This window comes from Nyctereutes procyonoides, unplaced genomic scaffold, assembly GCF_905146905.1.
Source record: "Nyctereutes procyonoides isolate TBG_1078 unplaced genomic scaffold, NYPRO_anot_genome, whole genome shotgun sequence".
In the NCBI taxonomy this organism is placed as follows: Eukaryota; Metazoa; Chordata; class Mammalia; order Carnivora; family Canidae; genus Nyctereutes; species Nyctereutes procyonoides.
The window spans coordinates 35,287,492-35,300,499 of NW_026575042.1; the positions used below are offsets into that span (position 1 = coordinate 35,287,492).

The 13,008-nt window shown below is 36.8% G+C and overlaps 1 protein-coding gene across 2 annotated transcripts in view; it reads right to left on the minus strand.

Moving 5' to 3' along the window:
- Positions 1-1,501: 1,501 nt before the first annotated feature.
- Positions 1,502-13,008, minus strand: part of PIK3CB (phosphatidylinositol-4,5-bisphosphate 3-kinase catalytic subunit beta) — a 204,460-nt gene continuing 192,953 nt past the window's right edge. For both annotated transcript variants that reach the window (XM_055321255.1, XM_055321256.1), the window contains exons 21-24: positions 12,677-12,800; positions 10,832-10,977; positions 9,192-9,324; positions 1,502-8,615 (exon numbers count right to left, since the gene is read on the minus strand). In XM_055321255.1, coding sequence (XP_055177230.1) covers positions 8,478-8,615; positions 9,192-9,324; positions 10,832-10,977; positions 12,677-12,800 — 541 coding nt within the window. In that variant the 3' untranslated portion in view covers positions 1,502-8,477. The remainder of the gene's footprint in view (positions 8,616-9,191; positions 9,325-10,831; positions 10,978-12,676; positions 12,801-13,008) is intronic.

Consider the following 13,008-nt stretch of genomic DNA (forward strand, 5'->3'; position numbering starts at 1 on the left):
ACTGCTCAATTAGCAATTAAAGGTCAAATAAGTATAAATGGAGTTCCAAAAGAAGAATTATGCAGAAATAGATCGGAAGATAATTTTCTAAATGGTGAAAGATAGTAAGCTATAGACTCAAGAGGTTCTGCAGACACTAAACAGGGAGAATACAAAAAACTAAAGACAAAATAAAACACCCCAGGCATATCATAGTAAAACTGCTAAAAGACAAACAGAAAAACTTTTAAAAAGCAGTTAGTAGAAAAAATACATACTAAAATGTTAACTTTTCAGTAGAAAAGAATGGATTTTTCGGAAAAAAAAAATCCCTTCAACATGCTAAAAAGAAATAACTACCAATCTAAATTTTTATACCCAGCAAAACTACCATTTATTATCAGGCAAACAAAAGGTTTGATGAAATTAATCAAGAGTAGAACAACTAAAAGAAATACTAAGGCTTTTTTCTTTGGTCTAAGAAAAAAAAAAGATCCCCAATGAAAACTTGAAAATGTGATAAAAAGGATGAAAAGCAATGATAATGGTAAAAATGTATATACAGATCTTCCTTATGATGGGGTTATGTCCCAATAAACTCACTGTAATTTGGAAATATTGTAAGTCAAAAATGCATTTAAAACCGACTAAACATCATAGCTTAGCCTGCCTTCAACATGCTGAGAACACTTATATTAACCTATAGCTGGGCAAAAACTTCTAACACAAAGCCTATTTTATAATAAAGTGTTGAATATCTCATGTAATTTATTCAGTACTGTCCTGAAAGTGACAGAATGTTTGTAAGCTTTCTAATTGTTTACCCCATGATGACATGCCTGAATGGGAGCCGTGGCTTGCTGCTACTGCCAGGAACACACAAGTGTATCACACTACAGTATCAGTAGCCCAGGAAAAGAGCAAAACTCAAAACACAAAGTATAGTTTCTACTGATTGGTATTGATTTCACATTGTCATAAGGTTGAAAAATTTTAAATCAAACCATCATTAAGTCAGGGACCATCTTTATGGCTAAATGCATAGCGGTTGTATAAAACAATACTTTCTTGTTGGAGTTAATAATTATCTATAATTAAAATCCAACAACAAATGCATATGGGTTGGGAGAGAAGTGAAGATTTACTTGCACTGTCTGGGAAAATGATAAAAGTACCAAGTAACATTAGACAAGGATAAGTCTAGTATGTGAACTGTAACCTAGTGTATCAATAAAAGAATGGTAAAAGTGTAATTTCCAAATTAATAGAAAACTAAATATTTCTAGAAAATATATTTTCTAACTATTTAGTTTCTTTCTAAAACTAGAAAGAAAATCATGGAAAAAGGAGCACACGCACACACACACACACACACAAAGCCAGAAAAAAATAAAACTACATAGTAAGATGGTTTACTTAACCCCAAATATATTGGCAATTACATTAAATGTAAATGTGAATGTTTAAATTAACAGGTAAGGAGGGTTAAATGGATTTAAAAAAAAACAAAACAAAAACTACATGCTATTTACAAGAGAGACATTTATAAGGTTTATAAAAGGTTTAAAGAAAAAAGCACACCATGCAACCACTAGCCAAATGAAAGCTGGCACACATCAAAGCAAAAAGCATTGCCAGAAACACAGAGGACACTTTAAAAATTTGTTTTAAATGGTTCAATTCACCAGGGATACAAATCAACTCTGAATTTATAAGCAACTAATATTGCCTCAAATTATAAAAACTGATATAACCAGAATATGCAAATTCAAAATCATAGTGGGATATTCTAACTTATCTCATAAATACTCAATATATATATAAATGTAAACAACAGAATTGATCTAATGAATGTATGTAGGACACTTAATAACTGCAGTATATGGATTTTTTCTCATGCATACTGAACAAATTGACCATATTGTGAGTCATAAAAGCAAGCCTCACAAATTTGAACAATTGAAATGACAGATATGTTCTCTGAATGCCATGCAATCAATCTAAAAATCAACAAAGTGGTAATGAGAAAATCCACATGTATTTGGAAATAAATGTATTTCTAAATAATCATTAAGTCACACAGAAAGAAAAATGGAGATCAGAACATACATTTTACTGAATGGTGATGAAAAGACTTCATCTCAAAATTTATGGGATGCAGATAAAGATTGTTATTATAAAGGCTAAAATCGATCAGCTAACTAACCATCTTACTAAACTGGAGAAGGGAAAGTAAGACCAGATGAAGTAGAAGGAAGGAAATAAGAGGGATGAAAGGAATGTAGAAAACAAACAGAGAATTTTAGGAATCAAAAAGTTAATTCTTTGTAAAGATTAATAAAATTGAAAAACCTCTAGTGAGACTAAGAAACAGAAGGCACTAGCCCAATAACAAAAATGAAAAGAGGACATCTATCTAAACCCTGCAACATATCAGTTACCTTATATAAATAAAATTTAAAACCTAGAATAGACACATTCCTAGAAATTACAACTCTTTAAAATGGACACAATAAGATAAAAATATCTGAATATTCCTCTAGCTATTAATGAAATCCATACCTCAAAGGAATATCGATATCATGTCACTGGCAAAATTCTATCAGATTTTAAAGTAAGAAATAATGCCAATCTTACCTGTGTTATAAGGCCACAAAATCTTGGTAACAAATCCTGATCTGTTTCTTTCAAGGAACTTATGGGCCAGTTCCATTGATAAGAATAGATGCAAAAATCCCAAATGAAATATTGGCAAGTCAAGTCTTGCAATATATTAAAATACATCACAATCAAGTTGGGCTCATTTCAGGAATGTAAACTTTGGTTTAAAGTTTGAACATCAATTGACAGAACTTCCCGAATGAGAAACATCTTAGTAAAATGCAGAAAAATAATTTGAAAAACTCAGCATCCTTTCATGATTATATATATAAAAAAATCCCTTGAGAATTGAAACATGCTTCCTTAATCTGGTAAAAAAACCTCCAGATTCCAGAACATATACCATAGTTAATATCAAAAACTTTCCCTTTGACATCAGTAAAAGATTTAGTATTCTTCTATTCAACATTTTGTTGCAATTCCTAAACAGGACAGAAGGTCAAAAAAAAAAAAAAAAGAAATAAAATGTTGAAAGTAATGGAAGGGAAGAAATAAAACTCTATTTGTGGATCATATATGCAGAATCAAAATAAGTTCTATAATAGGAGTGATAAGAATTTAGTGTATCTGCTAAACACAAACATCAACTCTATTTCTATCAATTGCTCTGAAGCTTGGTAAAAAGTTTATTAAAATAAAGGTTGCTGGATTCCATCTCTAGTGGTTGATTCAGTAGGTCTTGCAGAGGGGAGGGGAGTTCTTTAAGAATTTGTAGTTCTAAGTAGTTCCCAAGAGATGCTAATATTCCTACTCAGGGGACCATACTTGGAAAACCACTGCTATAGCTTACCAACAATGAAGCTTAAAATCACTTATCCAGAAATCTAACAAAAGATATACAAAGATTCTACATAGAAAACTACAAATCATTGTGCACATAAAGAGGATCTAAATAAAGGATATTCCATTGTCATAGACTGGAATTGTCAATATTCTTAAGATATGAATTTACTTCAACCTAATCTATAAACGCAATTTCACTCAAAATTTCCACAGGTTTCTTTTGGTGGAACTCAATAAGCAGATTCTGAAATGTGTATCGAGGCATTGTTGATAATTGTGAGGAAAGAACATGAACACTTAAGACAGATTCCCTGAGTCTGAATGCTGGCTTTTACTTTGTGACTATGGACAAATTACTTGAACTTCTAAGCCTGGTTTCTCATCCGTAATGTGGGGAAGGTCACTTGCACCTACCTTTATGTAAGATTGGTATGCATTCAATATCTACAGTTTAGATGCATGCCTATTACACATTAACTGTTCTGTATGAATTTGATAAATACGCTTAAAATACAGAAATAGGGAGGTGAAATCTACTGGCTATCTTCTAGAGTCCAGAGGCAGACTCCTGCATATAGGGACACTTGGTTTGTGACAAAGGTGGATTTATAGAACAGTGGGGAAAGGCTCCCAATAAAAGATACTAGGACAACTTGGTGTCCATTTAGGAAAAAGCACTTCCCAATATTTATAAAAAGCAATTCCAGGTACATTATAGATCTAAATGGAATACTTGTTTTTTTTTTTTTTAAAGCTTTTAGAGTATAATCCAGGAGAGTATCTTCATGACATTAGGGCAAGAAAAAAATATCTTAAATACTACACAATGTATATTAACCATAAAGGAAAATAATGACAAATTTTACATTAAAATTAAGATTGTGTGTTATGAGAAGAAACATTAATAGAATAAGAAAGTCACAAACACTGAGTGGAAGAGATATTTTCAACATGTAACTGACAAAAGGCTTGTACACAAATACATACAGAATTTCACCTAACAAAAACCAAAAGGCAATTACTAAAAACAAAATACTCCTCAGAAGGAAAAAAAAAAAACAACACAAACAAACAAACAGCAGGTATCCAAATAAATAAATGGACAAAGGATTTAAGCAGGCATTTCACAAAGGAGGAAACTAAAATGAACAAAAATATGAAAGAGCAATTTAATCTCATTACTAAGCAAAGAATGCAAATTTTTTTCACCTCACACATCAGAATAGCTAAAATTTTTTAAATGCTGGATAACTGGGTACTGGTGAGAATATGGAGTGACAAGAATTAAGTACTGCAGGAAGAGCAAGTTGGCACAACCACTTATTTTAGCATTACTTAGTCAAAATAAAGATATGCACAATCCTATGACCAACTATTTTAATCTTAAGTATATACATCCAAAGAAATATATACATCTGTGAATCAGCAGATAAATTATAATCATCATAGCAGCATTATTTATTTGTAATAGCCTCAAACTAGTAACTACCTGTATGTGTCCCAACAGTAGAAAAGATGTATAAATTATAGGATATCCACTAAGATGGAATATTATGAGGCGATGATAAAAAATATGCTACCTCATGGCTGAATCTTAAAGACATAATGTAGAGCAAAAGAAGCCTGACCCAAAAAAGGAGGCAGCATAACTGTAAAGTAAGGAAATGAGATGATTGCCAACGAAGAAGAGGTGGTGATTACCTTGGCAGAGAGAAGTAAGTCCTGACCAGGAAGGGGAGCTGGCATGGCTTCTTAAGTGTTGGCAATGTCCTTTCTCGACCTATGCAATGGTTATCTGGGTGTCTGTTCTATAATATTTGCTAAGCCTTAAATTTATATGCCTTATCGTTTTGTATACATTACTCTATGTGCCATTTCTCACAATAAAAAAGAAACGTTGGGAGTTTGAAAGGGCAGACTTTTCTGAGTGTTGAACCTGGGCTTTACTAAAAGTGGAAAGGAATCCTGAGTTCCAAAAACCCCTTAGTTATACATTTTAGAGCAGGAATAACCTAGAAGGTGATGTCAGACACGTTTTCCATCATCAGAGAAGGGGATAAAACTGCCACAGATAGTGAAAGAGGAAGAGGCTCCAGCGTGATATGACTGAGGTTTACTGTCTGGATCCCTGAGAAGTGCAGCACTCTGGAGTGGAGGAGGGGAAGAGGCAGAGGCAAAGAAACAACTGTTGAGCCTGTTAGTGCCCATGAATCCCGTTTTTCCTCCCCTCCCAGCCTTTATTATAACATGCTGTACCTTCCTGCTCAGTCTTACTTATCACCCCTTCACCTAAATTCTATCCTTGAAGACTCAGCTCAGGGCCCTCTGCTTCAAGAAACCTCAACCCTTACCCCCTCCTTTTTAAAAGCTGCCCATTCCCAACAGTCAGGGTTCTGTGGCATGGTCCCTCTCTGCTCTCCACCCCATGGACCAGTCTTTTAGCTCCTGCAGACAAGTGACCTCTGCATTACAGGCTGCCTGACTGTTCTGGTGCTAATAGGGCTATGGGCTGCAAGGTAGAACTGAGAAGATACTGGAGGGGCCTCCTCAGATAGGAGGTAGGGGGAGAGCTCTGGAAGGGGCTTTCCTTCCCGAAGATTCCTCCCTTTAGTGGTCTTCAAGTGGAAGAAGCAGGGAGAGAAATGTTTGCCTCTGAATTGGGACTCGGCCTATGTCCCCCATTCATGGTTGTAACCTAGCCTCTCACCACCACATAGAAGTGACTAGGGTAGTTATTTTACTAGTCCCATTTTACAAACTAGAAGTGTTTTGGGCTAAGGTTTATTGCTGACCAGAGCACTTAAGAGCCAAGGTACTGGATAACCAGTTCCCCTGCAACAAGCTCATCCTGGAGCCCAGACCTCTAAAGTTAGCTGTCCTCTGCCTGCTACCTCCTCTTCTCTTGCTGAGAAGAGAATCAGAAATGTGCAATTCAGGAAGTATGTGGGGAGCACCTGTTAGGAGCGGTTAACAGCTACAGAGGGCTACTATGTCACATTGTCCTGGCTATCTTTGAGGGGCTTATGGCAGAGAGGGTGGAGAGGAGTCCAGAGCCATCCTGGGCTTAAGCCTTTCCTTTCTTACTCCTGACCTCACATTTATTGATTTGGCATATTTTTACATATATTTACCAAGGCTCCCTATGGACTGAGGAGACTCCTCTAGAAACACTGGTACCCACTTCCAGCTGACAAAGTTTGCCAGTCTCCAAGCCCCCTGGCCTGTGAGAGCTAGTGCATGTGAAAGTAGATCACTACCAGATAAAGATCCTTAACAAACCTATCCTTTCACAATCCTATTCCTGGAATTCTCACTGAGTCTGGACCAGCCCTGGGAATGGTCAGTTCAGAGGTCAATCTCTATCCTTACCTAAAACTTATTTCTAAGAAACTATGACTTGTTCTGAATATCTGCTCCATGGAAGAGGGCCACAAAGTGGCTAGTCTGGCTCAATACTTAGTCACTAAATGGGCATTCTCCTCCACCTCAGGGTACAAAGATGAAAATTTGATGAGCTTCAGGCTCCTATGAAAAGTCCAAGAGGCCTCCCACACTTCCTGCTGGGGCTAGGAAGCAGAGAGAAGTCAGAGAATAGACCATGAGCCTCAGCCTACTTCTCAAATTAATTTGTTTACTGACTTTTCCTAGAGTCCCAGTGCCAAGATCTAAAGGCCTGTGCTGTCCATAAAGAAGCAGCCCACACGTCCCAAGAGCAGCTGAAACCAGCTCACCCATTTATTTGACTGTGAACATGAAGGAGAACAACAAAATTAAACAATCTTTAATAAAATTCCTATAGAAAACTCAGTCACAGGGTTCTCAGTTCTCTCTCTCATGTCACCGAGGATTGAGAGTTCCCAAAAATCTTTGGAGAAAAAGCAGTAGTTTTGCTGGATATTGCCAGTACTCAGAAAGAGCATCCATTTACACATTCAAACCAGTAGTTCTTATTGCACATATTAACATTATTTGCCATCTAGCACCCTAAGTGTATGGTACCTCAACAAATAAATTAAAGAATTCCATGTGGCATATAACCATTTCAATTTGAACTAATATCCTTGAAAAATCACATTATTATAAGTTTTAATAAATACAGTAAGAACAGCTGGCATTTTACTAAAATACTGAATTTTAGGTCTGGAGATGATTCCATAAACAGTTTCCTTTCACTTGCTTTCTGTCTTGGATGCATTTGCTCAAGTATTATGCTCTATGAAGTGAACTGTTTCATAGATACCATGTAAAAACTGAAATTACTATGTGCCTCATTACAGAAGCAACTGGAAGAACTGGATCTCATAGTTAACTAAAAACTTAGGAAAAAGCTCTGCTTTTTTAAAACTTTAAAACACGACAGGAAAAAAAAGAGAAATGTCTTTTTATATAGAACTCCCCACTTGAAATTTTATAAATATATATGCAGCATATATATAATATTTGCCTCACGAGCAGATTTTCACCAAGTCTGATAGGAATGATGCTGTCATGGTAGATAAATATCAACAAAAGAATTAATCTTTCCACAAGTTTAAAGATTTCTTTTGAAAAATAATAATAATTTCAAATTATGTTATAATTTGTAGTTTATATAATTTAAAAAGGGAAGAAAGATGCCTTTCTTTTAAGCCTCATTTGGAAAGTAAGAACAACTACCAGTCCCCAGGTGTGGATAAGTTGGTTGAGTGATAACACTTGGTCACAATACAAAAAGAAGTATTTACACCTTTCTGGAAAAGTACCAAACACTTCAAAAAAGAATAAGACAGAAAACAATCTCTAGTAGCATTCTTCGGCGTGCAAAGTCAGCAGGAAATGATTATCCATAATGGTGGGAGTTTTCATGATGAATCTTGGAAGCATTCAATAAAGCAGAGGGTGGTCATCAGGGATTGTTCAGATTAGGATGTGTGGGATGCCTTGTTCTTAATTTAACTAAGTTCCAGGATTTCATTCCCTTTATAACATCTCTGGCAGGGTCATGTTCAATTTAGTGCAAGTGCAAAATGAAAACTAAACAAACCAACAAATACATTAGGAGCAAAGGCTGATCATTAAGATCTGTAGTCTTTCCGAACTGTGTGCGCCATCCAGTTCACTTTAGTAGTCCAGCTTTCCCTGAGTGCCTCATCAAATTTTTGCTTAAATTGCTTGAGTGCTTCTTCTTCACTCTTCCCTAAGGCAAGAGAGTCCTAAAAATGAAAGAGAAAAAAATCTGATTTTATATATCCTCCATAGTGACATGCAAATGTCAAAATCTCAGCCATACCTCCCCAGCCATCATTAAACTGTGTGCCTAATGTTCTTATTTAAATGTCTTCTGCAGGGGATCCCTGGGTGGCGCAGCGGTTTGGTGCCTGCCTTTGGCCCAGGGCGCGATCCTGGAGACCCGGGATCGAATCCCACATCAGGCTCCTGATGCATGGAGCCTGCTTCTCCCTCTGCCTGTGTCTCTGCCTCTCTGTCTCTGTGACTATCATAAATAAAAAAAAAAATTAAAAAAAAAATAAAAATAAATGTCTTCTGCAGCATGGAGAATGACAACTAAGGTAGGGTGATAATATAGTTCCTGCCACAGGGTTTTTGAAGATGAAATTTATGATGACTGCAAGACAATTACTCAGTTGCTTGTCACTACCACTCCTAGATAGTACAGTCTCACAGGAAATCGCTCTGTTCCATTCCCTTTGAACATTTGAATGAAATAGGCAAGTACAGCTGAGCTTCATGCCTCCAAAGTCCAATATACAAAGAAAAGGAGTTTTTACCTTAAGATACTGTATATCCTTGACTGATGTGAGCTCAGGAAGCCCTGCAGTCAACATCAGTGCAAAAAGGGTGATGAAGAGATTCCCGTGCCGTCGTAATATCAGATATGCATCCTCACAACACTGGCGGAAGCTTCAGTTGACACAACAAATCACAAGAACATGATGTTAGAGAAGCGAGCAAATGTCGTAAAGGAAAACAAGAGACGTATCTAGATTTTCTGTAAGAGCTGGAAATTTTCTACAGAACTGAAGGTTTAATTCTGATTTTTAAAGCACTTTGAAAATTGTTCCAAGACTAAAATTTACATAGAACAGATCTGGCTGTCTAAAATCACACATATCTTTTTAAAAATACAACTAAAGTTCTTTTTTTTTTTTTAATTTTTTTTAATTTATTTATTTATGATAGTCACAGAGAGAGAGAGAGAGAGGCAGAGACATAGGCAGAGGGATAAGCAGGCTTCATGCACCGGGAGCCCGATATGGGATTCGATCCCGGGTTTCCAGGATCGCGCCCTGGGCCAAAGGCAGGTGCCAAACCGCTGCGCCACCCAGGGATCCCTACAACTAAAGTTCTTATAAAAGGCTATGTAATATGTAACACCTGTGCTTTTTAATTCTATGAGACCCAAAAACTAGTTATAAAACAAGTGGTAATTTATAATCCATGAGGATTTGTGAACAATGTTTCTAGATTCTAGATTTATAGTCAAACTCCAGAGATTAATTTCTTTGATTTCGTCCCAAGTATGGATGCTTTCGTACTGCACCTCCATATCATCTTGCCTTCCCTCTCTCTCCTCTTAAAGATAATTATTCAAGAGGACCATCTGATGCTATCTCCCTAATTTTGCTAAAAAAGAGAAATGAACACCCAGAGATATATTCTGCACAAACTCAGACACATCTAGAAATGATAATTACAATCGTTTGGTGAACACAGTATGAGTTGGTCACATCATATAACTTAATTCTAATTATCATAATAGCCCTAAAAAAATTTTTTTAAGATTCATTTATTTATTTGAGAGAGAGTGAGAGCAAGTTTGAGGAGGGGGAGAGGGAGTGGGAGAGAAGCAGACTCCCCACTGAGCTCGGAGCTCCAACATGGACTCGATTTCACAAACCTGAGATAATGACTTGGGCCAAAATCAAGAGTTGGGCGCTTAACCAAATGAGCCACCAGGCACCCCATAATAGCCCTAAAATTTAATTATTTTTGTCACTATTTTAAGATGAAGAAACAAAGAAGATAAGTAATGTGCTTGGAAACATACAAGTAGTGAGGACCGGATCAGAAATTACAAAATTCTGAACACTGGGTCCCTTAGAATGAGAGCAAACAGCCTGTCCCTCTTAGCATCTCATAATGAAATGTCTAACAGTTTCAGAGAATTTTCTAAGACAAAGAGTGGTATACTATTGGAATAAAACACAGAAACTTATTTCAAATTTCAAGAATGTTTCTCCTCTCTGAACCAAAACATGGATGTGACAGGCGAATTCCCCAAAAGCCTCCAGTTAGCAGATTAAATGTTTTCCTGATCTAAATATACCTCAGCTAAGAAATTCTAGTCCAACTAGTCAGATGAGAAAATGTCAGATACGTTTATTCTTGACATGAGGTCAATACTTACCGGCCAAACTTTTCTGTGTTTCCTGTTTTTCCTTGTTGAATCACATGAATGAAATCATAGGTAAGAATAAAAGGCACCCGTTCCCTTTTAATGCCAAATTTAGACTTGAAATTTCCAAGAATATGTCCAAAGTCAATGTGGAAGAGCTGGAAAACAAATGGGACTTGATTTCTCTTGTTTCTCTGGTTCCAAACAGAAAGGCAAGATCTCAGCAGTCCTAGACCTGCAACACTTCACTGATCTTCAGCTGAGCCCTTGCCTCACTCTGTATTGATGGTACAGTTGCTACTATGTGTATAACAGAGTGATTTGGTAATTATATTATTACAAAACTCTCATAAGCCCTTCTCAGTTTTCAGAGGCTATTGGGTCACTTGGGAAGACTGTTTCTAATACTCATAGATCTTTTATACGCACTAATAACCCAGGCCTGATATTAAACTGCATTTACCTAGTGCAAAAGACAAATCTTTAAAAAGGAAAAGTTTTTTATTTTTTTTTAAATTATTTTCCTTTTTTTTAAAGATTTTATTTATTTATTCATGAAAGACACACACAGAGAGAGGCAGAGACACAGACAGAGGGAGAAACAGGCTCCATGCAGGGAGCCTGACGTGGGACTCGATCCCGGGACTCCAGGATTATGCCCTGGGCCAAAGGCAGGCGCTAAACCGCTGAGTCACCCAGGGATCCCAAAAAGGAAAAGTTTTTAAAAAGAAAAAGAAAAATACATCCAAATAATAAACATGTCTGATTTTTAAAATTTTTTTAAAGATTTATTTATTTATGTGTGAGAGAGAGAGAGAGAGAGAGAGAGAGAGAGAGACACAGACACAGAGACAGGAGGAGGGAGAAGCAGGCTCCATGCTGGAAGCCTGAAGTGGGACTCGATCCCGGGACTCCAGGATCACACCCTGGGCCAAAGGCGGGTGCTAAACCGCTGAGCCATCCAGGGATCCCAACATGTCTGATTTTTAAAAAGCCAAATAGTTCTACATATCAAACTATTTTGGTTAATATTTCTAAGTACTTGCCCAATAGCCCCCTCAACACCCTGAGTGCTAGTACTTAGAGGTAACTTCTGGCCACTCTTTAATGGGTTTTTCCTCCATTTTTTAAATGGTATATTTATACTTATTTTTTACTTCCTAGTTTTGAATTATGGAAGGTAAAGATTTAGTACTTTGTGCTGATGTAATGCTATACAATGAGGCACAGTATATCATAATTTCTGGTTAAATTAGTACTCCATGTTTACACTGTTCAGGCCATGTAAGTACATTTCAAAGCTAAACCATGTAGCAACAGTACACTATCAATACATTTCCCTTTTTGCCCATATTTTTCCTTGACAAAGCTTTTTTGGGCTTAGTATCCTAGGACCCTACTATTAATTCTTCTCCAAATCTTTTTTTTTTTTTAAGATGTATTTATTCATTTGAGAGAGAGAGAGTCTGGGGTAGAGGGACAGAGTCCCAAGCAGACTCCCCACTGAGCATAGGGCCTGAAGTGGGGCTCCATCCCACAACCTGAGACCATGACCTGAGCCAAAAACAAGAGTTGGACATTCAACCAGTTATACCACCCAGGCGCCCATTTAGCCATATCTTATATTGAAAGGTCATTTTAAGTAACTGCAGTAACTTTTCAGACATTAAACAAGTATTTATCACCTAACTTTAAGCAAACAAACCAATGAATATGTGAAGCAGATGGTGTGTGAAACAAAAGGAAAGCAAAAAGACATGACTCCAAGAATTACTAAAGAATTGCCTGAATTACACAAGAGATTGTACCGTATGTAATAGCATCATGAAGCCTTTGGCAGACTCTGGGGAGGCTCACCTGGCCAGTTTTTTTGACCATGATGTTGTCACTATGTCTATCACCAATCCCAAGGACATAAGAAGCTACACAGTAGCCGGCACAGGACAAGGTAAACTCTTCAATGGCTCGGTCTAAGTCATCCCTGAATGAGAGAGAGAGAGAGAAAAAAAAATGAATGAATGAATGAAGGAATAGAGGTTTTCAGACTCCAAAAGTATGGGATAGTAAGACCCAATTCACACTTGTTTCCTTTTTAATTTTGAGTAGAAACGCAACACAGAGCTGCCAAAACCGCATGAGCAGACCATGCAGGATCAGCCAAGAGAGGGAGGGTGATGAGTGCAGAAACA